Source organism: Salmo salar, chromosome ssa11 (genome assembly GCF_905237065.1).
Source record: "Salmo salar chromosome ssa11, Ssal_v3.1, whole genome shotgun sequence".
Classification (NCBI taxonomy): domain Eukaryota; kingdom Metazoa; phylum Chordata; class Actinopteri; order Salmoniformes; family Salmonidae; genus Salmo; species Salmo salar.
The window spans coordinates 89596038-89623705 of record NC_059452.1 but is presented as its reverse complement, the minus strand read 5'-3'; the positions used below and the strand labels follow the sequence as shown (position 1 = coordinate 89623705).

Below are 27668 nucleotides of genomic sequence, written 5' to 3'. Positions count from 1 at the left end.
TCAGTTAAATATGCTTGACAAAGCCTTTTAAAAGCAGCCCTTGTTTGATGTGCTTTGCAGAGACACACTGTCTGTGTCCTCAGGGTTGGACCTCTGCAGTGCAGAACGCTGGTTCTCCGACTGGATTCCATCCCAATGTGTTTGTGTGAGTTGAGATGAAATCGGTTAGGCCTATCACACATTGCTACCCATCCATCCATCAGCAATGATCCATTCATCCATCAGCAATGATCCATTCATCCATCAGCAATGATCCATTCATCCATCAGCAATGGATGGATACCAAATGGGTAGTGTTGGATCTCATGTACACTGAACAAAAATATAAAAAGTAACATGCAACAATTTCAAAGATTTTACTAAGTTAGAGTTCATATAAGGTAATCAGTCAATTGAAATAAATTCATTAGGACCTAATCTATAGATGTCAGTGACTGGGAATACAGATATGCAGGTAGGGGCGGGGATAAAAATAAACAGTGAGTATCTGGTGTGACCACCATTTGCCTCATGCAATGTGACACATCTCCTTCACATAGAGTTGATCAGGCTGTTGATTGTGGCCTGTGGAATGTTGTCCCACTCCTCTTCAATGGCTGTGTGAAGTTGCTGCATATTGGTGGGAACTGGAACACACTGTCATACACATCAATCCAGAGCTTCCCAAACATGCTCAACGGGTGACATGTCTGGCGAGTATGCTGACCATGGAAGAACTGGGACATGTTCAGCTTCCAGGAATTGTGTACAGATCCTTGTGACATGGGGTGTGCAATTATTATGCTGAAACATGAGGTGATGGTGGCAGATGAATGGCACAACAATGTGCCTCAGGATCTCGTCACAGTATCTCTGTGCATTGAAATTTCCATTGATAAAATGCAATTGTGTTAGTTGTCCATAGCTTATGCCTGCCCATACAATAAACCCACCGCCACGATGGGTCACGCTGTTAACAATGTTGACATCAGCAAACCGCTCGCCCACATGACGCCATCTGCCCGGTACAGTTGAAACCGGGATTCATCTGTGAAGCGAGCACTTTTCCAGCATGACAGTGGCCATCGAATGTGAGCAGTTGCTCCCCATCGATGAGCAAATGCTGAAGTCGGTTACAACGCCGAACTGCAGTCAGGTCAAGACCCTGGTGAAGACGACGAACATGCAGATGAGTTTTCCTCAGACGGTTTCTGACAGTTTATGCAGACATTTTTCGGTTGTGCAAACACAGTTTCATCAGCTGTCCGGGAGGTTGGTCTCATACGATCCCGTGGGTGAAGAAGTCTGATGTGGAGGTCCTGGACTGCTTTGGTTACGCGTGGTCTTCGGTTGTGAGGCCGGTTGGACATACTGCCAAATTCTTTAAAATGACATTGGAAGCTGCTTATGGTAGAGAAATTAATATTAAATTCTCAGCCAACTGATCTGATGGACATTCCTGCAAGCCGCATGCTATTTGCACGCTCCCTAAACTTGAGACATGTGACATTGTGTTGTGTGACACAACTGCAAATTTTAGAGTGGCCTTTTATGGTCCCCAGCACAAGGTGCACCTGTGTAGTGATCATGCTGTTTAATCAGCTTCTTGATATGCTACACCTGTCAGGTGCATGGATTATCTTGGCAAAGGAGAAATGCTCATTAACAGGGATGTAAACAAATTTGTGCACACAACTTGAGAGAAATAAGCTTTTGTGCGTATGGACAATTTCTGTGATCTTAAATTTCAGCTCATGAAACATGGGGCCAACACTTTACATGTTGCGTTAATATTTTTTGTTCAGTGTAGTTTAATCACCCTTTAACACATGTTTAATTGAAACCATTGAGAATGTGTCTGCTCTTCACTCTTCAGGCATACAGAGCAGTCTGGATGGGGGCTGGTATGGTATGTGAAGATGGTGTTGGCTGTGGGTGGGTGGGGGAATGGATGATGAGTGGAATTGTCAAGGACACAGTATGGCACGTGATGCAATAGGACATCCCTTTAGTATGTGGCCAGAAGGCTGGGATTACTCTTCAGAATGGGCACACAGAACCGAGTGGGAGCTCTGCCAAAAAAGCTAGAGTAGAGGGACAGAGGAAAAATTGCCTGAATTACGCGTAGCATAGTGAGCATCTAATAGGGGCCTGGGGAATACAATAATTACATTTTGATTCTCAGTGGTCAGTGGACACAAAGATGATCATGCTGCTGTGTTGTTACCTGCCTGAACGGCAAAGATGATTTTCTTTTTTCTAGCTGTTTACACCCAGGACACCCCCCACCGTCTCCCTTTCATATCTGAAGTGCCCAATGGTCCAGTGTGCTATTTTCATGACTCCAGCCATGAGGGTTTTAGAACGATTCTCTTGTTTGCTCAGACCTCATGGTGTGATTGATTCATCAACAGTTCATTAAGATAAATCCATGTTGACTCGCAGGAGTCTGGCTTTTGTAACGCACTGAACCCATCAACCCTGGCTGCATGTCAAAAATGTTCCCTGTCGCCCCTCCCCCCAGAACTCGTAACACTCACCATAGAATGTTTAGTTAGCAGGCACAACTGGCCGCTCACTCGCAAGAGATCCATCATGGATTCCTGTCAGGGAACTAACTGTATGATAGACAAATGTTCTAACTGAAATCCTTTTGAAGTAGAATTTTCACGGTTTGGAAATGGAACCTCAGCTTTTGTCAGACCAATGGAAAACAGTCGTTAAAGGTGGTCTTTCACCCCACAATGGTGACTGGGGTCACAACTACAGCTCTTGTTAAGTGTCCCTACCTCTGCACTTGCTTTCCCATAGATGAATGTCTTGGCTCACACAGCCTCTCTCTCAGGCTGCTGCTCACCTTATTTGCCAAGGGGTTCATCAGCCAGATTAAAAGCGATTCATCTTAAGTAGGGAGCTGCAGGCTGCGACCGTCAGTCTCTTGGGTTGGTTGGTCTCTACTGCATAGCCATGAAGTGGCCGGCCTGACGGATGGACTGACTCACTCACTGGCTGTCTGGAGGAGCTTGTCTGTCTGAAGTCAACCTATTACAGCAGAGCTGCCCACTCGCTTCGAAAGTATGGAGTTGTCTGTCTGTCCCTTGAGAGATCACTTCTTATTAAGATCAACTGACATCAATCAAGCAAGTTTGTGATGCCTCTGTCTTACACACACACTCACTCAGACATACTTTTTTCTCCTGTGCAGGCTTCCTCCTCTCTACAGTCTTCTTTCAGACTGTGAAGTGTTTGTCCACTGTTGTGTTATTTCCAGGCGCTTATCGAGTGCTGTCTGTGCAGTCCAGAGAGGACTTGATTTTAATGTAGATTGCTCCTCAGCTATTCCTCACTCTGAACACATGTTGAGGATTAAGAATATTGACATTGTTGATTAGTAAGCAACTGATTTCTCTCTCCACCTCCTTTCCTTACTCTATAATATTCTTTCCCAAGACCGTCTTTCCTCCCTCCCCTCTGTATTGCCCCGGGTTTTAAATATACATGAAGTTATGAGCTTCAAGAAAGGCATTGATACTAAGAATAGATACATTTTCCTTTCCTGGCCCTTTCTTTTTGAGGTGGTCATCATGGTAGATATATCCACAATGTGCTCTGCTGGACTGATGTAATTCTTCTGGAGAAGTGAGTTTATACAATAGAGTGTATTAATACTCAGCTCAGAGTAGAGACGTCTCCTTAAGTATGAATGAGGCTGGAACCCTCATACGTCATCCTTCTCTGCCCAGATCAGGACTAGTTAAGCTATTTGAAAGTGGTCTATATTAACACAGTTTATTAACCCATGCAAGTATTAGCCTTTTGTGTGGGAAAATACTTAGCGACAGTAATCCTGGGGGTAATTGAGAAAAGGTGCAAAATCTCTTAGGTGATTTGAGGGCTAAGAGGTGGAGCTGCTGCCATGCTTTTAGGTGATTAATTGGACACCCTAATCTGCAATATTCCCTGCATATAAGCATATTGTGTGGGTGTGTTAAACATGTACAGTTGAAGTCGGAAGTATACATACACCTTAGCCAAATACATTCAAACTCAGTTTTTCACAATTCCTGACATTTAATCCTAGTAAAAATTCCCTGTCTTAGGTCAGTTAGAATCACCACTTTATTTTAAGAATGTGAAATGTCAGAATAATAGTAGAGAGAATTATTTATTTCCGCTTTTATTTCTTTCATCACATTCTTAGTGGGTCAGAAGTGTACATACACTCAATTAGTATTTGGTAGCATTGCGTTTAAATTGTTTAACTTGGGTCAAACGTTTCGGGGAGCCTTCCACAAGCTTCCCACAATAAGTTGGGTGAATATTGGCCCATTCCTCCTGACAGAGCTGATGTAACTGAGTCAGGTTTGTAGGCCTCCTTGCTCGCACACGCTTTTTCAGTTCTGCCCACAAATGTTCTATGGGATTGAGGTCAGGGCTTTGTGATGGCCACTACAATACCTTGACTTTGTTGTCCTTTAGCCATTTTGCCACAACTTTGGAAGTATGCTTGGGGTCATTATCCATTTGGAAGACACATTTGCGACCAAGCATTAACTTCTTAACTGATATCTTGAGATGTTGCTTCAATATATACACAATTTTCCTTCCTCACGATGCCATCTATTTTGTGGAGTGCACCAGTCCCTCCTGCAGCAAAGCACCCCCACAACATGATGTTGCCACCTCCGTGCTTCACGATTGGGATGGTGTTCTTCAGCTTGCAAGCATCCCCCTTTTTCCTCCAAACATAACAATGCTCATTATGGCCAAACAGTTCTATTTTTGTTTCATCAGACCAGAGGACATTTCTCCAAAAAGTACGATGTTTGTCCCCATGTGCAGTTGCAAATCGTAGTCTGGCTTTTTTATGGCGGTTTTGGAGCAATGGCTTTTTCCTTGCTGAGCTGCCTTTCAGGTTATGACGTTATAGGACTCGTTTTACTGTGGATATAGATTATTTTGTACCTGTTTCCTCCAGCATCTTCACAAGGTCCTTTGCTGTTATTCTGGGATTGATTTGCACTTTTCGCACCAAAGTACATTCATCTCTAGGAGACAGAACGCGTCTCCTTCCTGAGCGGTATGATGGCTGCGTGGTCCCATGGTGTTTATACTTGCGTACTATTGTTTGTACAGATGAATGTGGTACCTTCAGACGTTTGGAAATTACTCCCAAGGATGAACCAGACTTATGGAGGTCTACAATTCTTTTTCTGAGGTCTTGGCTGATTTCTTTTGCTTTTCCCATGATGTCAAACAAAGAGGCACTGAGTTTGAAGGTAGGCCTTGAAATACATCCACAGGTACACCTCCAATTGACTCAAATGATGTCAATTAGCCTATCAGAAGTTTCTAAAGCCATGACATCATTTTCTGGAATTTTCAAAGCTGTTTAAAGGCACAGTCAACTTAGTGTATGTAAACTTCTGACCCACTGGAATTGTGATACATAGATTATTTCATTTACAATTCAATCTGTAAACAATTGTTGGAAAAAGTTACTTGTGTCATTCACAAAGTAGATGTCCTAACCGACTTGTCAAAACTATAGTTTGTTAACAAGCCATTTGTGGAGTGGTTGAAAACAAGTTTTAATGACTCCAACCTAAGTATATGTAAACTTCCCACTTCAACTGTGTGTGATGTTTTTGTTGGTAGAGACTAAATGTAACATGTAGGCTACTAAGGGTACTTTGCCAGTTTACAGAGAAAGCAAAGCAGTATATCTGTTGGTGCATGAAATTCTCTGGGCACACATAACGCAAGACAAAATGTCACTGACTGCTGCCTCGCTTGATTTTAAAATCGATTTTAGCTCAAATTGATTTTAGCTCCCAATGGGCAGTCAAACTCAAACTATGGTGCTGCCTGAGTCTATATGGCCATGACAAACAGCCAGAGTACTGGACAGGTTGCTGCTTTGACAGAAAAGGTTAACTTTACTTTGATCCAGAGAACACCTGAATGTAAAACCAGAGAGCTATGCTCTGTCTGTCTAATAGCAAACTGTAACAGAAACCTCATGTAGCAATCTTATTTTTAGTACTACACATTGTCAATCAATATCTGTCAGTGCAATGTTAGTTGAGAAAGACCTTTGTTGTCAGTGCCACCACTAGGAATGTGAGAAATCAATTCAAATATTGTGTCCACAATTGTTTTTCTCAACCCTATAGCGCATTCAGACCCCTTGACTTTTTCCCCATTTTGTTACGTTATAGCCTTATTCTGAAATCGAATAGAAGAGTCCCCCTCCGTCAATCTACACACAATACCCCATAATGACAAAGCAAAAACAGGTTTAGAAATTTTTGCTAATTTATTAAAATGAATAAATAAAAAAAAACTGAAATATTACATTTACAAAAGTTTTCAGACCCTTTACTCAGTACTTTGTTGAAGCACCTTTGGCAGCGATTAAAGCCTTGAGTCTTTTTGGGTATGACGCTACAAACTTGGCACACTTGTATTTGGGGAGTTTCTCGCCTTCTCTGCAGATCCTCTCAAGCTCGCTCTCGTTGGATGGGGAGAGTCGCTGCACAGCTATTTTCAGGTCTCTCCAGAGATGTTCGATTGGGTTCAAGTCCGGGCTCTGGCTGGGCCACTCAAGGACATTCAGAGACTTGTCCCGAAGCCACTCCTGCGTTGTCTTGGCTGCGTGCTTAGGGTCGTTGGAAGGTGAACCTTTGCCCCAGTCTGAGATCCTGAGCACTCTGGAGCAGGTTTTCATCAAGGATCTCTCTGTACTTTGCTCTGTTCATCTTTCCCTCGATCCTGACTAGTCTCCCAGTCCTTGCCGCTGAAAAACATTCCCACAGCATGATGCTGCCATCACCATGCTTTACTGTAGGGATGGTATTGGCCAGGTGATGAGGGTTGCCTGATTTCCTCTAGACGTGATGCTTGGCATTCAGGCCAAAGAGTTCAATCTTGGTTTCATCAGACCAGATAATCTTGTTTTTCATGGTCTGAGAGTCATTTAGGTGCCTTTTTGCAGACTCCAAGCGGGCTGCCATGTGCCTTTTACTGAGGAGTGGCTTCCCTCTGGCCACTCTACCATAAAGTCCTGATTGGTGGAATTCTGGAGAGATGGTTGTCCTTCTGGAAGGTTCTCCCATCTCCACAGAGGAACTCTAGAACTCTGTCAGAGTGACCATAGGTTTCTTGGTCACCTCCCTATATACTGTGTGTTGATTGATGAGAAAAATAAATCATTTAATCAATTTTAGAATAAGGCTATAATGTAACAAAATGTGGAAAAAGTTAAGGGGTCTTAATACTTTCCAAATGCACTGTAAGTGAATCCTGGACCTTCAAACTATGTATTGGGCCAAGATTTTAACTGATGTTCTAATGTGTTTAACTCTAAAGGTCCTAACATTGTCTTCCCTTCTTTCTCTTACAGCCCGCTGTTTGTCACATGGAAAATAGGCAGAGACAAGCGCTTGAGGGGATGTATAGGTACATTTTCTGCCATGAACCTCCACCCAGGACTCAGGGAGTACACCCTTACCAGGTAAGCCACTCTCTTAACTTGATCATGCCCAGAGTTCCAAGCATGTACTGTACTCTTTAGGCTAAACCACTGATATCAGTCTTAACATTGTCTGGCTTTTCCCCTAAACAAAAGTCTCCCCAGAAACCGACATTAACGCTGGCCCGCGGCCAGGAAAAACATGTCGGACCAGTGGATCTCGTCAGTCACTGTCCCGACTGGCCCAGTAATTTTTCAGTTTATTTTTGCGTTCCAGTTGAACATATACCTGCTCTGTTGCAATCTACCATTTATTTAAAACCATTGAAGGCTACAGACTGAAAAGTCATGATATTTGTATTTGAGCAATATGATTGGCCGCTCATTCAAGCACCACCACACTCCTGCAAGTGACATCAGTTGATACCTTAACTTGGGATAGGTGGGACATTAGCATCCTACCTGGCCAACAGCCGGTGAAATTGCAGAACGTGAAATTCAAGTGAAATTACTATAAATATTAAACTTTCATGAAATCACAAGTGCAATACATCAAAATACAGCTTAACTTGTTGTTAAAGAGTAACTTTCATTAAAAAAAATAATGTTTGATTGAAAACCAGATGATTTAGGCATAGTTGTATAGAAATACGTCAATTCTGGTCTTTATTTTAACAGTTCGTTGCAAAGATGATATATTTTGGACTATTTTTGCCCCTAGCGCTTCAACTCTTACCATTGATTAATAGGAACTGTAGGAACTCTTATGTCATCTCAAGGGAGGGGTTCGGTATGAAATACACTCCCTTCTAGATGTGCTGGGTGGTACCACCTCAGGTCTTACTATAAAAGCAGGTGACAGTGTGCCTTATTTGGCAATGGACTTGGTAAGTGGAGTGTGCCACTATATTTTGCATGACGCTTCCTTGACCAGACTACTGACGTTAAACAATTTAAAAGGCAGTAAGGCACATTTCCGTGTATGACCAAATTATAACTTTTTGCTTAGCGTTTCATAAACATCTATGCGCTTTTTACAAAGGAAAAAAAACATGTAGGCTTTGAGGATTCTACATTTATATTCATAGCTACATTCATTTTAAGAAGAAATAGATGACATTGGTGGTCATGTCAAGTCGTTGTATTTTTCCCCAACTGCTATGACCGATCGGTGGCGAAGTCCGTTCAGACAGTTGCAGTTCAGTGGTTGTGAATTCTAATCCCACATGGGGCAGATATATATATTTTTCTTCAAATCCTTTATATTATACATCCCGTGCCCACTCACTTATAATTCTGAAAAGTAAAAGCATACCTGGGAGAGGGGTCGCCCTGGTAGTAGTTGTAGGGTTTTGGTCTTGGGTACTGTATAAATCTGTGAGTTCATTTGACCATTGGAGAAAGAGCAACTGCGTAAATACTGTAATGCAGATTGGATTGAATTGAGCCTTTAATCTACATTTTCAAGGTGACGATTGCACTTTTCTTCCCAACACAATACCGCAATACCACATTTCAAAGATTTGTTTTGCACACCATGGGGAATTTAACTTTGACCGCAAGTGGCAATACATATCAGGAACTCGGTGCCTGACCATTGGGCGAACTGGTCAGAGCTGTATTTGCTCGCAAAGCACATCATGTTATTATCAGAGCATGCTAGTGGACTTCTGGTAATTATGTTTTGTTGAGAAAGTGTTGGGATCATGTGTTTACCCACCCCAAAAATGAATATTTATGAGCAGTTCCCCCCACCACCAACTTTTCAGCTGAATGCATTTTTTGAACATTTGAAGGGGTTGGGCAAAGGTTGAAATTGGGATTGACAGTTACCCTTTAAAGGGCAAGCATGCAATTTTTAGCTGTAACATTTATTTTTTCAAAATGACATACTTTAGAAACAAAAATGAATACAATCAATACAATGCAACTCTAAAGAATAGAGAAATGACTTGCATTGGTAAATTATACTGAACAAAAATATAAACGCAACATTTCATGAGCTGAAATAAAAGTTCGCCAACATTTTCCATACACACAAAAAGCTTATTTCTCTCAAATTTTGTGCACAAATTTGTTTACATCCCTGTTAGTGATAATTTTTTATTTTCCAAGATAATCCATCCACCTGACAGGTGTGGTATATCAAGAAGGTTATTAAAAAAACATGATCATTACACAGGTGCACCTTGTCCTGGGGACAACAAAAGGCCACTCTAAAATGTGCAGTTTTATCACACAACACAATGCCACAGATGTCTCAAGTTTTGAGGGACCATGCAATTGGCATGCTGACTGCAGGAATGTCCACCAGAGCTGTTGCCAGTGAATGTAATGTTCATTTCTCTACCATAAGCTGCCTCCAATCTCGTGTTAGAGAATAAGGCAGTACGTCCAACTGGCCTCACAACCACAGACCACATGTAACCACTCCAGCCCAGGACCTCCACATCCGGCTTCTTCACCAGCGGGATCGTCTGAGACCAGCCACCCGGACAGCTGATGAAACTGTGGGTTTGCACAACCGAAGAAGTTCTGCACAACCTGTCAGCAACCGTCTGAGGGAAACTCATCTGCGTGCTCGTCGTCCACACCAGGGTCTTGACCTGACTGCTGTTTGGTGTCGTAACTTCAGTGGTCAAATGCTCACCTTCGATGTCCACTGGCACGCTGGAGTGTGCTCTTCAAGGATGAATCCCAGTTTCACCTGTACCGGGCAGATGGCGTGTATGGCGTTGTGTGGGCGAGCGGTTTTCTGATGTCAGCGTTGTGAACAGTGCCCCGTGGTGGTGGGGTTATGGTATGGGCAGGCATAAGCTACGGACAATGAACACAATTGCATTTTCAAATAAAAATCGAATCAAATTTTATTTGTCACGTGCCGAATACAGGAATGCAACCTTACTGTAAAATGCTTACTTACAAGCCCTTAAACAACAATGCAGTTAAGAAAAATAAGAGTTAAGAAAAAGATTTACTAAATAAAAATAAAATAAATGAGCAACAATAAAATAACAATAACGAGGCTATATACAGGGGGTCCCGAGTCAATGTGCGGGTTACATGTTAGTCAAGGTAATTTAAATAATATGCACATGTAGGTAGGCGTAAAGTGACTCGATGGCAATTTTAATGCACAGAGATACCGTGACGAAATCCTGAGGCCCAATGTCGTGCCATTCATCCTCCGCCATCACCTCGTGTTTCAGCATGATAAAGCACGGCCCCATGTCGCAAGGATCTGTACACAATTCCAGGAGGCTGAAAATATTCCAGTTTTTCCATGGCCTGCATTTTCACCAGACATGTTACCCATTGAGCAGGTTTGGGATGCTCTGGATCAACATGTATGACAGCGTGTTCCAGTTCTTGCCAATATCCAGAAACTTCACACAGGCATTGAAGAGGAGTGGGACAACATTCCACAGGCTATAATCAATAGCCTGATCAACTCTATGTGAAGGAGATGTCGCACTGCATGATGCAAATGCTGGTCACGCCAGATACTGACTGGTTTTCTGATCCACGCCCCTAGTTTTAAAAAAGATATCTGTGACCAGCAGATGCATATCTGTATTCCCAGTCGTGTGAAAGCCATAGATGAAGGCCGAATGAATTTATTTGAGTTGACTGTAGAATCTCAGTGAACTCTTGAAGTTGTTGCGTTTTGTATTTTGGTTCAGTGTGCATTACACAGCTTTTTATTACATATCATAATAACCAAATGTAGCCTGTTAATAGCTGAATGCAGAGAGAATCATGGCAACCTATAGGCCCTGCATGACCCCAATGCATTTAAAAACTACAGCATGTCCGGGCCAGTAGAAATTGTTTTTGGGCCAGTGAGGAAAAAAAAGTTACCATTGGACCCTGCTCCCTCAGTGGAAGATAAAAGCAGAGCAGCTGGTTCTGACCCGTCAAGTACTATGAGGCGGAGGGTGGTGAGCAGTGACCGGGGAGACGGTTGTAGACTCTAGCAGGAGCACCGTGTCTGAGTTCTGTCTCCTGCTGGGATATCTCCACATTTTTGCCTCATAGGCATGAAAAAAAGAGAGGAGGGAAGAAGGGATGACAGCAAATCTTTTGGGAGAAAACATTCACCAACCGTTCCCTTTTGATATATTAAAGTAAAAAAAGATGGCAGACGTTTTGAGTTCTCGGGGTGTGAATCTAGTTATCTTTTTGCGTTCTTATTATTCTGTCACTGAAAGGAACACCCACCATCATTGAAACAATTCTGTCTTGGTGGGTTTTGTAAGGAAATGGCTAATTCATTGGGGAGAAGCAGCATACCAGGTGGACAGAAAGAAATAACACTATTTGAATGGGCAGGGGGTGCAGGTGAGGCTGAGCTGTAGCTCTCTATCTCTTTCTCACAAACACACTCACTCACAGGCACACATACTCACTGACATCTGGAACTGGTCTCCTATTGGCTACAAGTTAAGACTCCTGCCAGCCTCCTATTGGCCAGTGCTGTTGCTAGGATGATTCCACACTGAGGCCTATAGAGGAGGTCATGCACTGCAACAGAGTTCACGCTTTCTGCTGTCACAGAAAATGTCAAGTTTACTGGACTAAATCACTTAATTCATTTGATCTGATAACAACATAGGAGCCCTTAAATTAATACTTAAGCAAAATGTTTTGTATTTATTTAGTTGACATATTTTTGAACAGCGTCAAGCAGAGTATTGGTGTGTTAACTGTGTTTATTCTAGCTTTTGTTTTGGTTGAGTTCACCGGTAGGTACGTACAGTCAAGGTTCGAGGAGAATGTTTAAAAAAAAGTTTCCTCAGTGGATTGAACTGTATCTAGGTACCACAAATGGCAGGCCTCTCGGTTCATTTGTTTTTCAAGAGTTGGGAGGTTGGGGGAGGGGAAGGTTGTGAGGGGGAACCAAAAAAAACAGGACGAAGCATCCAGATGAGGATGCCAATAAAGCTGAGGGTTTTGTTCACTCAGCCCGCCTGCCTCTGTGGGTACTAATGTCATTAGTGAGGCCTGGGGTACTTCTGGGAAAAAGGGGGCCTTTTGGTGTTTAACTCCAACAGTAATGTTATCAATATAACTGGCTTCTTTGATAAAATGAAAGATTATCCTTCATGTCTTGCATAAAAAAGTAATGCTATGATTTTCTAGCTTGTTAGCCGTGTCTGATCATAAGGGCTGGGAGTTGCTAGGGACCTCACGATACGATATTATCACGGTACTTAAGTGCCTATACGATATGTACTGCGATTCTATATGTATTGTGATACCGATGTTCCAAACATACTGCTCCCCATATGTCTGGTGCAGAGGAACGAGAGAGCCATGAAGGAAACTAGTTTTGTTCAGTAATGGAAATAAAAGTGCTGAAAACAAATTGGCTCTCCATTTTTTTTTTAAAGAAGATAGAGAACAAGCAATGAGGAAAACTACTCAGGTTTTGGTGGAGGTACAGCTAACTAGCGCAAAAAGTATATTACGATATTGTCAAAACGATACACTATATCGTCAAAAAGTAATATCCCAATATGCACCTATATAAATAGTTTCCCCCCATCACTATTGATCATGTATTTACACTGATCGGAACAGACAGGGCAGCTTCGGGGCTAACCATCTCGTGGTTGTTTTGGTTTTCAGACACTTCCCACTGCATTACCATCTCCCTGGTTTTTGTTATTCATATTTATAGATTTCCTAATGCCACAATCTCTCTCACCAGGCAGAACAGAACGCATGCTTAGGAAGATGTTCATGTGTTAAACACACAGTTAGGCTATCTTCTGACTGTCGGGAGGACAAAACGGGCACAAACAAGAAAATAACCGTTGTCAAAGCACGGCACACCTCTGCCGTTGAGACCTTTAAAACCAGTGGTTTAAATGCTCATGTTTTTCACAGAGTAGAATGTTCATGGCAAAAGTACAGGATGATTAAAATGCAGATGGCTGCAAGCAGCTATTGTACCAAGTAACCGTCGTCCTTTAATTATCCAGTTAATGTTTAGGGACTTTAGGCTTTTTAACTCAGCAATTCTACAGAACACCCCTTCATCTTACCATATACAAAAACATAACTAGGAGCTTGTACCTTTTGAACTTGTGTGTGTGTTTTCAGTTATGTCTATGTCAAAGGACCTTTGGTGCTGAATAAATCATGCAAAGCATGTACATGGAGCGGAGGAACGGCATGGCCCCAGGGACCTCCAGGAGGGTTTTACCTCACTGAGAGATGCTGCTCTGTGCTCAGCTTGTCTCAGAAATGTATGGAACTCATTTACACTGTCATGCCCAGTTCAGATGCACCGTTGCCTCTTTAAAGGCAATTATTTACCAGTGCATTCATTTGATGAGTGTTCTGTCTCCCTAGAGGGGCCAGGTCTCCTGAAGTTAATATCAACCTTCATATCAGTATCGACCAGTAAAGGATATAATACAGTATTTTATGCAAAGTAGGCCTACTAGGCTGATTTTGTATTAAATGTGCTTCTTTTTTTAAAAAATTCGTTTCTAGAAGTCTTTCTTGGTGTGTGATTTTAATCAACCTAATAGCCTCTCTGGCCCACAGTGGGGGAGAGAGGATCTGGCTGTGAAATGCTGTCTGTCTGTCTGTCTGTCTGTCTGTCTGTCGTGCAGGGCATGAGACCGAGTATCCGACAATCCAATAAAGAATGCATTACCTTCAGAGTCTGGGCAGAACTGGTTTGAGTCTGTCTGTCGTTTTTTCTGTCTGTTTATCTGCATGTGTCAGTCATGTGATCTGCACTACTGTCGACAGGGCCTTTCTGCATGGCCTCACCCTCCCAGGGATCTGACATGCACTGTATCAATGTCATACATGAGTGTGTGTTGGTTGTCCTGTTTCAATATACTATGAATTAACTGACAACGTTCTCATCTCTTCTCTAATTTATCTCTGCGAACATTTCTGTTCCTCTTCATTGTTAGACCCTGTCTACAACTGCTATTAAAATAGCTTTTCCATTTCAGATTATAGATACCAATCCGATCACCGTTTCGCATCCACATCTGGTATTTAATCATTTAATTCTGTCCCTTGGATAAGCGTACATCAGGAGTCTTGGTCTGTAGAGGAGGAACAGGTTAACGTCAGAGGATCTTACAAAGCATGTTTTGTCTCTGTGTTACGCGTGAAGTCCAGAGCAGCCATTTTGTAGAGGTTGCGATCATCTGTTTGTTTTAGTAGACGGCTGATAGCGATGTTAAACTCAATGACCTGCTGCTCTGCCAGCCAGCCAGGCTAGTTACTTCCTGTTGTACTCACTCTCAGGTGCGGTCTTGTTTGTATTCAGCTATAGGCCTATAACTGTGAACATGTGTGAAATGCAGTATTAATCCAAGCCAGGCCTATTTGGATAAAAGGGTCAGCTAAGTAAAAAGACAGATTTATTTGTTTAATGACTCTTCTGAGAGGATACGCTTCGCTACTCTCCTGTGAGGGCCAGAGGTATGTGGGTGCTGTTGTTTGTGTATCTGTCTCCTGTCTGGTTAAGATTTGCCAACCCTGCCCTCTAGTCAATCTTTCGGATCTGCAGCCAGCAGCATGTAGAATTCCCCTCTCTCCCATGGAATGTTCCACTGGCGCTGCAGAGAATGGCTGCAGCAACACAGACATTACAACGTCTCCATGGGAGCCAATGTTATAGCAGGTCAGGACATTCTAGAATATGGGTGGACTGTCTACAATCCAACTCACCACTAGGCTAACCATGTTGTTAGCACAGTAAAACAGGAGAAATTCCAGATATTGGAGGGGCCTGACTCGTGGGGGATGTCACTGTTGCTTGCTAAGGGCCTCTGTGAAATGCAAGATAACCTTCTGAAAGCTCTTGAGTTTAGATTGAAGCCTCTGAAAGTGTTTTAGTTTAGGCTTGTCTGTTTGTTCTGTACAAGAGTGCTGTGTTGTCCTCCTCAATACTCACAAATACACAAAAATGGATTCCCTTCACTCCGCCTTAGCTGCCCAGTAATCTGCTGTCTTGTCAGGTCCTCTGCTTATCATGTCCCCAGCGTGTCCTCAGCGTGCCCTCAGCGTGCCCTCAGCGTGCCCTCAGCGTGCCCTCAGCGTACCCTCAGCGTGTCCTCAGCGTGCCCCCAGCGTGTCCTCAGCGTGTCCTCAGGGTGCCCCCAGCATGCCCCCAGCGTGCCCTCAGGGTGCCCCCAGCGTGCCCTCAGGGTGCCCCCAGCGTGCCCTCAGCGTGTCCTCAGGGTGCCCCCAGCGTGCCCCCAGCGTGCCCTCAGCGTGCCCCCAGCGTGCCCCCAGCGTGCCCTCAGCGTGTCCTCAGGGTGCCCCCAGCGTGCCCCCAGCGTGCCCCCAGCGTGCCCTCAGGGTGCCCCCAGCGTGCCCCCAGCGTGCCCTCAGCGTGCCCCCAGCGTGCCCTCAGGGTGCCCCCAGCGTGCCCCCAGCGTGCCCTCAGCGTGTCCTCAGCGTGCCCTCAGCGTGTCCTCAGCGTGCCCTCAGCGTGCCCTCAGCGTGCCCTCAGCGTGCCCTCAGCGTGCCCTCAGCGTGTCCTCAGCGTGCCCTCAGCGTGTCCTCAGCGTGTCCTCAGCGTGCCCTCAGCGTGCCCTCAGCGTGTCCTCAGCGTGCCCCCAGCGTGCCCTCAGCGTGTCCTCAGCGTGTCCTCAGCGTGTCCTCAGCGTGCCCTCAGCGTGCCCTCAGCGTGCCCTCAGCGTGTCCTCAGCGTGCCCCCAACGTGCCCTCAGCGTGTCCTCAGCGTGTCCTCAGCGTGCCCTCAGCGTGTCCTCAGCGTGCCCTCAGCGTGTCCTCAGCGTGTCCTCACCGGCCTGTTTTATGTCTTCGTTATGTTGCTCCTCTCCCACATCTCCCTCTAGTAAGAGAAATGACTGGGCCTCTTTCTACTGAACTCAGCTTGTCACTCCCAATCCTGGACGGAAAGAAGCAGAGTCCTATTTAACACATCATGGACTTAAAAGGGATGCTGTTCAGCGTTCACAGTTCATCCCGTGTGTTGTTACCATATGAGTGTTCTAACAGTACAAATATGTAGAAGAGGCAGCACTATGACAGAATGCCATCACCACATGGGGCATTTCACTCCTATGGGTGAATTAGGACAGAGTGTGGTGGTAGGTTATGGCTCATGGAGACTCGAACTGACTCCATTCAGCTGTGCTGTCATGACATGAGCAGGAAGCTGGTGTGCCGTCGTGTGCAGAAAGGGTGGTGGCAACAGTCGTTTGTTAGGATGGAGTGGAGTGGGGGAGAGGGGGAAAATGAGAATCTGATATGAAGAGTCTGTGTCCAGCCAATACGGAGACTCACCTGCCATCAGGTCATTCTATTTTTACATCCCCTCAGACAGGCACTTTCTGAAATGTAGCACGGAAGATATCACTTCATGGCTAATGTCTTCTGAAAGGATAAAGGAAAATGCTTGCAGGGTTTCTTCATTTACATGTTCTCTTATCAGAGAGATTTGGTCTTTCTTTTCATTATAACCATAATGCCCTGTGGCTCATAGTAAGATGAGATGAAACGCAAATATGTACTTTGGGTGGACATTGTCCTTGATAATCTGTAGGTCTTCCAGTTGAAACTGGTTGACAGGAGTGCAGCTGAAGTTGTCCCCTGTTGTCTCCACAGTGCCCTTAAAGACAGCCGCTTTCCCCCCGTGACGAGGGACGAGCTGCCACGCCTCTTCTGCTCGGTGTCTCTGCTCACCAACTTCGAGGACGTCGGTGATTACCTTGACTGGGAGGTAAGAGACTGAAACAAGCCAGGTAGCTATTAATTCATCTTATGCAATACTCTTCAGTCATTTTATTTTTATTGAAATGAAATAGCCTTCACGTATGTGAATCCAGCAGTTGAGGTTTACAGTCACTCTCCACACAGAGCGGTACGCTCTCCACACAGAGCGGTACGCTCTCCACACAGAGCGGTACGCTCTCCACACAGAGCGGTACGCTAGGAGAGACAATCTCCAGTGTGAAGTAGAGCTGAGAATGAAATAGGAATAGGCCTCTGCTGCAGTTTCTGGTTCTGAATGATCTGGACCCCATTGCAGCCTGGAGAGCCACACAGCAAGCATGATTTAGGCAGACAAGCACCATACACAGGCAGTCTGTCTTTGTTGTGAGGACGTTAGCAGTGACCTTGCTGACCCAGAGGGGGGGGCAAGGGCCCGTGGTGTGGGTGGGTGATTGTGTGTCACCTGCAGATTATGCATTTTAACTGGAACAATCCCCCGAGCTATCTTGACCAGATCCTGACCCTGAACCAACAATCTGATTTGCCCAAAAGGCACCAACTCATCCAACTGTAGGGTGTTCTATAGATTGTTCCATAAGTGAGCTACGACGAAACTAAAAGCTGTTTTTCCTAAATCTGTAGTGACAGACGGAATTTCAAGAGTTAGCCCTCCCCGTGACCGGGTATGGTATCTCATACTTCTATAGGTTAGTAACACTGTTAGGTAATGCTGCAGTTTTTCTGGAGTGTATGGCCGAAGACATGTAGTGTATATAGGCATGTGTCTGTTGTTCCTGTCCATTCATGTGGTGTCTGTTCTTCCCTCTCTGTCTCTGTCTCTCCTTTCTCTGGCCTGTAGGTGGGTGTTCATGGCATTAGGATAGAGTTTTTCAATGAAAAAGGATCAAAGCGTACTGCCACCTACCTACCAGAGGTTGCAAAAGAGCAAGGTAAGTGGAATCGTGTCCCATCACCGTTGTATAATGACTGTATGACTGAAGGTCTTGGTTCTAGAGAGAAGTGGGATTCAAGGGGACATAAAGGGGATATTCAAGGGGATATAACCTTCTCTGTGCAGGATGGGACCACATTCAGACCATAGATTCCTTACTACGAAAGGGAGGCTACAAAGCTCCCATCACAAATGACTTCAGGAAGACCATTAAGTTGACCAGGTAAGAGAGGCTGCTCTCCTTTCACACCGGATGCTGTCTGACTTCCACTGCTGCTGGCCTTGGCTCTGCCTTCAGTGTAGATGATGAAAGTGTTGCTTACTGCTGGGAATATGTGACCGGTGCATCATTACTGTAGGGGACCCTCCCAAAGCCCACCATGGTCCTGTTTGACACAGTACAGACAGAAATCAGTGAAGGAGTACTGCTGGATTCATAGCAGCATTAGGGTGTAAAGATTCTAGTGCCACTGCCAGGTAAGTTGGTGTAACTGTTCCTTCTTTAACTTCCCTCTCCTCTTGTTTAGGTACCGTAGCGAGAAGATGACAATGAGCTATGCTGAGTACATTGCCCACCGCCAGCACCATCACTACCAGAACGGCACCGGGCACCCTCTACCCCCATACAACCATTATTCCTGACAGCGAGCCGCATGACCAATCACTGGACCTCTCTGCGGACCTTTTCCCAGGAGAGCCCGCCCCCTCCTGGTCTAGCTATCTCTACTACTGTACCATTTTATGATGATAGTTTCCGTTGCCATGCTGACGCTCTCCCAGACGTTGACGTGGCAACGGGTGGCAAAATGAGCATCAATTGATAATGACGAGAAAAAACTAAAATCTTTTATTTTTATCCTCCTATTGATTTAGTTTTTGCAGCATATATATCAATATCTATAACCCCTTTAGTTTTTATTTTTGTTCACAAATACTCGATTTTCCTAAATGTATTATTTTCAAACAATCCTAATCAGGCTTTTGATTCTGTGGATGGAAGCAAGTCATATATATGGTGAATTCGTAATGCATAAAGGTAAAGGCTCATATTTTGTGTGGGCTTAGCTACAGTGTCTCATCTATTAGGGACATCTTCTTCTGTTGAATCCTTTCTTAGTAGCCAGCTTGGCATTATGTGTGTCATGTGGCAAGCCAACAGCCGTTCTGGAAGACTCAATCTTTTCCTCAATTTTGCGATTCTTCTGAAGAAATGGAGTAAGGTTGGTTTGGCCTTTTGTAACCCGTTGTAGTGCTGTAGATTGTAGGGTTGTGATGCCACGCCACTAGTATTTGCTAGTCTTTTTTATTACATTACCCCACACGTGTTTGCTTTTCTGTGTGTGGTTAGAAGTTTGTTGTTAAGTTCACATCCGACAGGAGATTGAAACCGCTATATTAAATTAGGAATAGGATCATGACAAAATATTTGACAGAGACGTTCATTTCCACCCCCGAGTGTTTATAGTGTTTTGTAATGAAACCTGCAAAACTTGAATTGAATTTGTTCGGCTCCAGCTCAGATATTTTCACCCGCTCTTTCCAACTTGACAAATGTATGGAGGAAGCCATTTTAGCATGATTTTGACTCCAGTTGACTGGAGGTTGTGGTGGGGTTGGAGAGTTGGCTGGAGGTTGTGGTGGGGTTGGAGAGTTGACTGGAGGTTGTGATGGGGTTGGAGAGTTGACTGGAGGTTGTGGTGGGGTTGGAGAGTTGACTGGAGGTTGTAGTGGGGTTGGAGAGTTGACTGGAGGTTGTGATGGGGTTGGAGAGTTGACTGGAGGTTGTGATGGGGTTGGAGAGTTGACTGGAGGTTGTGATGGGGTTGGAGAGTTGACTGGAGGTTGTGGTGGGGTTGGAGAGTTGACTGGAGGGTGTGATGGGGTTGGAGAGTTGACTGGAGGTTGTGATGGGGTTGGAGAGTTGACTGGAGGTTGTGATGGGGTTGGAGAGTTGACTGGAGGTTGTGATGGGGTTGGAGAGTTGACTGGAGGGTGTGATGGGGTTGGAGAGTTGGCTGGAGGTTGTGATGGGGTTGGAGAGTTGGCTGGAGGTTGTGATGGGGTTGGAGAGTTGACTGGAGGTTGTCGTGGGGTTGGAGAGTTGACTGGAGGTTGTGGTGGGGTTGGAGAGTTGACTGGAGGTTGTGATGGGGTTGGAGAGTTGACTGGAGGTTGTGGTGGGGTTGGAGAGTTGACTGGAGGGTGTGGTGGGGTTGGAGAGTTGGCTGGAGGTTGTGATGGGGTTGGAGAGTTGACTGGAGGTTGTGATGGGGTTGGAGAGTTGGCTGGAGGTTGTGGTGGGGTTGGAGAGTTGACTGGAGGGTGTGGTGGGGTTGGAGAGTTGGCTGGAGGTTGTGGTGGGGTTGGAGAGTTGACTGGAGGTTGTGATGGGGTTGGAGAGTTGGCTGGAGGTTGTGATGGGGTTGGAGAGTTGACTGGAGGTTGTGGTGGGGTTGGAGAGTTGACTGGAGGTTGTGGTGGGGTTGGAGAGTTGACTGGTGGTTGTGATGGGGTTGGAGAGTTGACTGGAGGTTGTGGTGGGGTTGGAGAGTTGACTGGAGGTTGTGATGGGGTTGGAGAGTTGACTGGTGGTTGTGGTGGGGTTGGAGAGTTGACTGGAGGTTGTGATGGGGTTGGAGAGTTGACTGGTGGTTGTGGTGGGGTTGGAGAGTTGACTGGAGGTTGTGGTGGGGTTGGAGAGTTGACTGGAGGTTGTGATGGGGTTGGAGAGTTGACTGGTGGTTGTGGTGGGGTTGGAGAGTTGACTGGAGGTTGTGGTGGGGTTGGAGAGTTGACTGGAGGTTGTGGTGGGGTTGGAGAGTTGACTGGTGGTTGTGATGGGGTTGGAGAGTTGACTGGTGGTTGTGGTGGGGTTGGAGAGTTGACTGGTGGTTGTGGTGGGGTTGGAGAGTTGACTGGAGGTTGTGGTGGGGTTGGAGAGTTGACTGGTGGTTGTGGTGGGGTTGGAGAGTTGACTGGAGGTTGTGATGGGGTTGGAGAGTTGACTGGAGGTTGTGATGGGGTTGGAGAGTTGACTGGTGGTTGTGGTGGGGTTGGAGAGTTGACTGGTGGTTGTGGTGGGGTTGGAGAGTTGACTGGTGGTTGTGGTGGGGTTGGAGAGTTGACTGGTGGTTGTGATGGGGTTGGAGAGTTGACTGGAGGTTGTGGTGGGGTTGGAGAGTTGACTGGAGGTTGTGGTGGGGTTGGAGAGTTGACTGGAGGTTGTGGTGGGGTTGGAGAGTTGACTGGTGGTTGTGGTGGGGTTGGAGAGTTGACTGGAGGTTGTGGTGGGGTTGGAGAGTTGACTGGAGGTTGTGGTGGGGTTGGAGAGTTGACTGCAGAGCGCATTGTCCTCTCATTCATTGTCCTCTGAGAAAAAGACCTTCATCCTGTTATTTCATGCTAGTTGGTTTGAGAGGAAAACCCAATGAAGGAGACTTGAGTCTAGTCGCAGGGATATGCTACAACTACTGAAAGCCATATTCTGTCTTTAATGCATGTGGTTGTTTTGTAGGCTTGAGATGTTAGCTCCCCCCCACCCCTCTTATCTGTAACCTCTGTGTTTACTTCCTCTATGAGTTTATTCTGGTTAGCTTTGGTCCCGAAAGTTGGGTTTCCTCTCAAAGTTTGTGTTTGGTCCTGGTTAGGAATCTGGGCCTGTGAGACATTATCTGGACGTACTCAGTTAGCATCAGGGGTGTATTTATTAGTCGGAGTCTGTTGCAAAACGTTTTGCAATGAAAACCATTTACTGTTTGGTTCCTAGACAGGGAAAATGGAACGAAACGGAGAGGACTACCTGAATTTGTACAATAGAAACTCTCATTTTCATTGATATGTTTTACATTTGCAACGGAATCCGACTGATGAATACACCCCAGTGTTTGAACTCCTTTGTGCTGTTTGTTAGAGTCCTCGTCACCTCCGCTGCTTTTATACCATTTTAACTGAAGCTTGTGGCCACAATGACAAATAATGATACTTGATGTAGGCCTAATTAATGTTTACATCCACATTTGACATCACATGCTTGATGACTGACGGTTGCCATAGTTGTGCACTTTCATGTGCTCTCGTCAAAACGCTATGAGATCTTGTGGAGGCTCCTGGAGATGGCATCTAGCTAACCTTAAACCCTTGGCACTGGTCATCGTCGGTTGATTTGTTCAAATCCGTTATTTCCTCATGACATGCTGCTGTTTGTTGAGGTGCTTGCCGTTTTCTGGACCAGCTGCTCCCCATCTCTGTGCCACTAGAAACCATGCATGGCTTGTTGGTCTGTCTTGTCAGCGGTTTTGGCAGATTGGTGAGCTGGTTGAAACGGATGCAGAGGAAACTGGGAAAGGGTGGTCCAGCTGCATTCTATCAAGCCCTACATAAAGAGCCAGGGATTTCAAGTAACCAGTTAGTCCACGGCCTCTTCAAGTGTTCCGTTTTGTCAGTCACATCCAGCCCAGTAGTTGGTATGTTTTATCAAGTGTAGTTAATGGATTAGCTAATGGTCTCTGTGTCCTGTACAGGTTTGAGAGGTGCTTGTACAAAAAAAATAGAAGGAACATATTTTTTAAAACATCTTTTACCAACTGACAGTAGGGTTAATCCTTTTTATTTTATTTTTATATGCAAAATGTTAAGGGCTTTTGGCACTCCATCCACAGTAACCCGAAATGACCCAGATTTCAGTTGTGTTGATTTAATAAATGATGGACCAGTAAAACAGTGCCCTGAGTGTTCCTCTGTCCTGTACTATCTAACCCTGACCTCAACCTACAGGGCAGTGAAGGGCCTTAAAAACCTCATTCACCCATTCACCTTCAGATAGACACATTGTAGCAGGAGGCAGATGGGAACCTGTCTTATAATCATACCAGGTCATTAGAAACCCCAGCTTACTTCATTAATATAGCCTATTGTAGAAGTGGTTGATCCACAGACATGCAAGGTTTAGATGTTATTGTGGTAATGGTCTATCTATCCTGTTCTCTGTGGTTCCCTGCTCAGATATTGGATGGCATTTCCTTCATATTATCCTCTTGTGGTCAGGGAAATGCTGCTCAACAACATTGACAAGACAAAGGAGGCCTACGTAAAGAGAGATATTGGCCTAGTAGTTTGTCACAAAAACAGTTTTCAGAGAACTGCGGGACAAGCTTTCCCTGTTGAACAATCGGGTACCCGTTTTCTGGTCCATTCAATACAGCACAACCTGAATACTTTTCTGCTGCAAAATCAAGTCCACCATTCTCTTTTACATACTTGCTGAAATATGTATAAAACATACAGTATGGTTTAATCCCTGACATCGAAGGCTTAGAGACTTGTATAAATCATAAAAAATAAATAAAATGGTGCTAATGGACCTCATGTTGGGGCGGTCGCGGGTTTCGTGACTGGTCATGCGGACTCATCGATCATATCCGACTTATTATCCTTGATATATGCAGATCTGTTCAACAGGTGTTTTTTCCTATCAGTGTAAGTCAACACCCTGCAGGTTTGAAAGGACAAGAAGTCACTACTAATCCCCCTCCCCCCAACTCCCTGCCTCATGGCCTGGGGGTTAAAGGTATAGTCTGTCGTTCAGTAGATCGTGGCATCAGAAGGGGACATTCTCTCCTGGGCTGGGACAGTAAAGAGTTGGAGTAAAAGGGGTGTATCGCCCCTCCTCTCCAGCCTTCCATCGTAGGCCCCTTTCCCTGTCCAGCCCACGATTGGATGATCCTCTTAGAAGCACACCCATAACACTTCATGTTTTACTCCTCTGTTAAATGGTGAGTTTTTATAGCTGTCCTGTATCATTTACTCATCCATGGAGTTGATTATCAGCTTAAAGGTCATCTGACAGAAGGCTCTCACTCAACTCTGGCTCTTACAAACTCCCTCAAAGGAAGTCGTGCTTCTCATGTAATATTGTCATTCATGTAACCCTCTAACAGTGGTTTCTTTAAGCTGGACATGACGGTGGGTTTAGTGAGCCAGATGAGTGATTGCTGATGTCATCAGGATGCTCACATAATTGTTGTATGACATTTGACTTGGACAATTCGTTGCCATTCATGAATCACTCTTCCGTATGACCGTAAGTATATCATGTAACGTCATTTTAACATGGAAATGACTGAACGTAAAGGTTCATGAATATCAATAAATCTCAGTCAAATGTGATGTGATTTTCCTGGTGTCCTTCAAAAGATTATTCTGACTGTGCTAATTTGCAGTTAGTTTAAACGCATCTCTGCCCATGGACGAGTGACCATTGTTCATACTGACACAACTGGGATAATGTGTAAAGACAATGTCATTTGGTTCCATTGCCCGGTTTCGCCCCTGCATTCCTTGTATGTGTACCGGTATGCATATATTTTTGTGGAATGCTTTAGCTCCTATTACCTTTGTATGTTCAACCGAACCAAAGATGCCTCTGGCCCATAGATGTACAGAGATCATAACATGGAAGTAACCTGTTTTTGCATGGACACTTAGGGCTTCCTCCATTTTAAAATGGTCAACTGGGTGGGGATTCCTATGGGTTGGGAGTGATCGACCAATGAGCAGAGCATTGTTTTCTTCTTCAAATGAGTTTGTCTAGTTTGTAATTGGCTTTAAACTATATGACTGCCATCTAGCGGCCACAATAAATTGAACACAATTTGGTTCAAGACTCCATCACTGCAGGTGGTAGTAAGTCACCAATGTTAGCTTTACACTTTTTCAAACATCAAAAGAAGAAAAAAATTGACTATTTTAAAATGGAGAAAGCCTCAATGGCACTGCGCGTGCTGTCACAGACGCCATAATGGCACAGATACAACGTAGCGATCTCTATACATCTCTATGTTCTGGCCAAGTCCAAATGCTGCTCTTCAGGCCTGGCTTCCTGTCCTTCCAAAAAATACCCCTGCAAGAGACAAAATGTTATTTTTTTCCGTCTGTTTCAGATTTTTTTATCTGTTTTTTGTACGATTTCTAACTTGTCTTTTGATTTCTTTAGCAACCTCTTATTCAATGAATTTCATTGATTATGTCTGAAGCCTTACCCGGCATCAAGGATAGTGAAATTACTTGGTTGCACACAGTTTTTTATTTTGTTGTTGTCGTCACTTGTATTTTCATTATTTTAATTTTTTCAACAAAAAAACCCCCATAGCGTGCCTCCTAGATGTATGGGTTTCTGTGTTTCTTTCCTAAAGACCAGCAGTTATACTTTATATAAAAGATGAGTTTGTCCTTATTTTTTACGCCGTTAAAGATGAAAAAAGACCTCTTTTCTTTACTCTGGACCCAGTAGCTGCACTGGTATACAATCGCACTAATAGATAAACAAAAAAAAATACAAATAAATGAATCAATAATAAATGAAATAAGAACTACAATAAACTTGTGTTTGGAACTTTTATAAGATTTACTAAAATAAAAGAAATGACTGTTTTTGTACATCAAAATCTATTATTTTCCCAAAAACTATTTTGGATCTAGTTTCTAAATTATTTTAGTGGTTTTCTATGTTCTGAAAATGTGAGACACCGAGTTGTGCGACGTGTCGCTGTGCAGAGTAACTGTCTCTGCTGTGGTGGCATGACAGGGCGCGGGGTTGCCTGGTGTAACCCCTCACACCCACCTTTTATTTCTTCTACTTTTCATTTTTGGTTCTGTCTCTTTCTCTGCTTTAGTAACTTAAACGTTGATGGAATAATATGAACTGGGGGGAAAAAAGACTCCTTTAGAGCTAGTCTCCTTCCTCTCCCATTGAATTGCTGTTAGTGTGATGAGACTTGAAATGGGCATTTATGATAGTATGGCTCCAAAAAAAATACAGAAAATGAAAATTATTACAAAAAAATGTGTGGGGAGGGAGAAAATCTTATATATAGATGGGTTATCAGTGGGTATGTGAGCAATGGCTGTGGATATGATCATGTAGTTTTAAACATTGTTATTACCTTTTAAATTCATTTAGCCAATAAAAATGAATAAAACCAAGTGAAAGATAAATGTGTGAGTTATGTGTAATGGGTGTTTTCCATGTTAAACGACTGATAATGTATTTGGTTGTATGCTTGGAGAGTTGGAGCCTGATTGCATGTCATACAATACACATTAGGTTATATTTATAGCTTGGATAACAAGTCCATAGTAATGGGAAGGAAATAATTTAGGTGCTACACATTGGTGGTGTTAGTGGCCCCTTACTATTTAAATCCCTGTGAGGACTGGAAAAGAGCTATATAATCTACACCTGTAGTGATGCGTGGGTACAATCGTAGGAAGCCAAGCCCCCCCCCCCACACACACAAAAAAAGCCATTTTACAACCAATGTGTTGTGATAATTACTTAGTTTGCTCTATAACCTGTTAGTTCATATAAGCCACAGTGGCAGAATAAATTCAATCATACATTTGTTTCATTGCAAAACCGGAGAGCAACATCTGTCCGGTGAAGTCCACTAAACATGTTTCATGTAACAAACAGTTAATGATCTACAGCATGGTCAAGCAAGGTAATGTTTCCAACATTTTCGGACTACTATTGATTTAGAACCAGTTATTGCAAGTCGCAAAGAAAACAGGAGCTGCCCCAAAATTATCTAATCACCTCTACTTAGTCTAATGCAGTGACAACTAAAAGATACCAAAAAACGATTTAGTCAAATGAACTTAAGCCAAATGTGATGTGGCTGTCCATGGTTCTGATTTCTGTGTGTGTTGTGTGCATGCAAGTAGAAAAAACATGTTGAAGCCAATGCCATCATCCTAATTCACGTTGCCTAAACAGTCTATGACTGTTATTCAGTACAGGCTTTTAGTTTTTGATGACCTCTGCTACCTTGCTAAAATGCTTGCTCGCTAGCCTAACTACCTTTCATGGGTAATGATGCGCCAGGCCATCTAGTTAACATTAGCATACTACATCTAGCTATATGTTGAGCTTCCATCCTCTCAGGCCAGGGGCACAATGTATGCATTTATGGTTGGATCAGAATCACCATTATAATCATTGGCCAGTACGGAGAATAACTAAAACCACAAGCCCAAATCCCTATCTATCTCCATTCCGGGCTAATTTAGAAAAGGGCTGATTTTAGCTAGCTAGCCACCGGAGGATAACGACTCAATTCACATTTTCTGTGAATGTTTGAATTCTGATGTGATTGGTCTGAAGCCAAATCCAAACTGGCTTCCCTTGACACTTTTTTTTTTGTGCACCAGGACCATTTACAGCAGAGCTCACTCAGTTTAACACAACGCTGATTGGCTTTTATTATTGAATTTTTTATCAAGGGAGGCCAAATGCTAACTGACATCACATCCCGGGCAGCAATAATGTCCTACTCTTTTTGACCTTACTGCATCACATACAGTTGAAGTCAGAAGTTTATATACACTTAGGTTGGAGTCATTAGAACTCGTTTTTCAACCACTCCACACATTTCTTGTTGACAAACTAAAGTTTTGGCAAGTCGGTTAGGACATCTACTTTGTGCATGACAAGTAATTTTTCCAACAATTGTTTACAGACAGATAATTTGACTTATAATTCAC

The 27668-nt window shown here is 44.0% G+C and overlaps 1 protein-coding gene across 1 annotated transcript in view; it reads left to right on the top strand.

Moving 5' to 3' along the window:
* Positions 1–26108, top strand: part of LOC106563512 (AMME syndrome candidate gene 1 protein) — a 33126-nt gene extending 7018 nt beyond the window's left edge. Inside the window, exons 2-6 of the mRNA XM_014129165.2 lie at positions 7385–7495; positions 17069–17183; positions 18036–18126; positions 18255–18351; positions 18656–26108. Coding sequence (XP_013984640.1) covers positions 7385–7495; positions 17069–17183; positions 18036–18126; positions 18255–18351; positions 18656–18770 — 529 coding nt within the window. The 3' untranslated portion in view covers positions 18771–26108. The remainder of the gene's footprint in view (positions 1–7384; positions 7496–17068; positions 17184–18035; positions 18127–18254; positions 18352–18655) is intronic.
* Positions 26109–27668: the final 1560 nt, after the last annotated feature.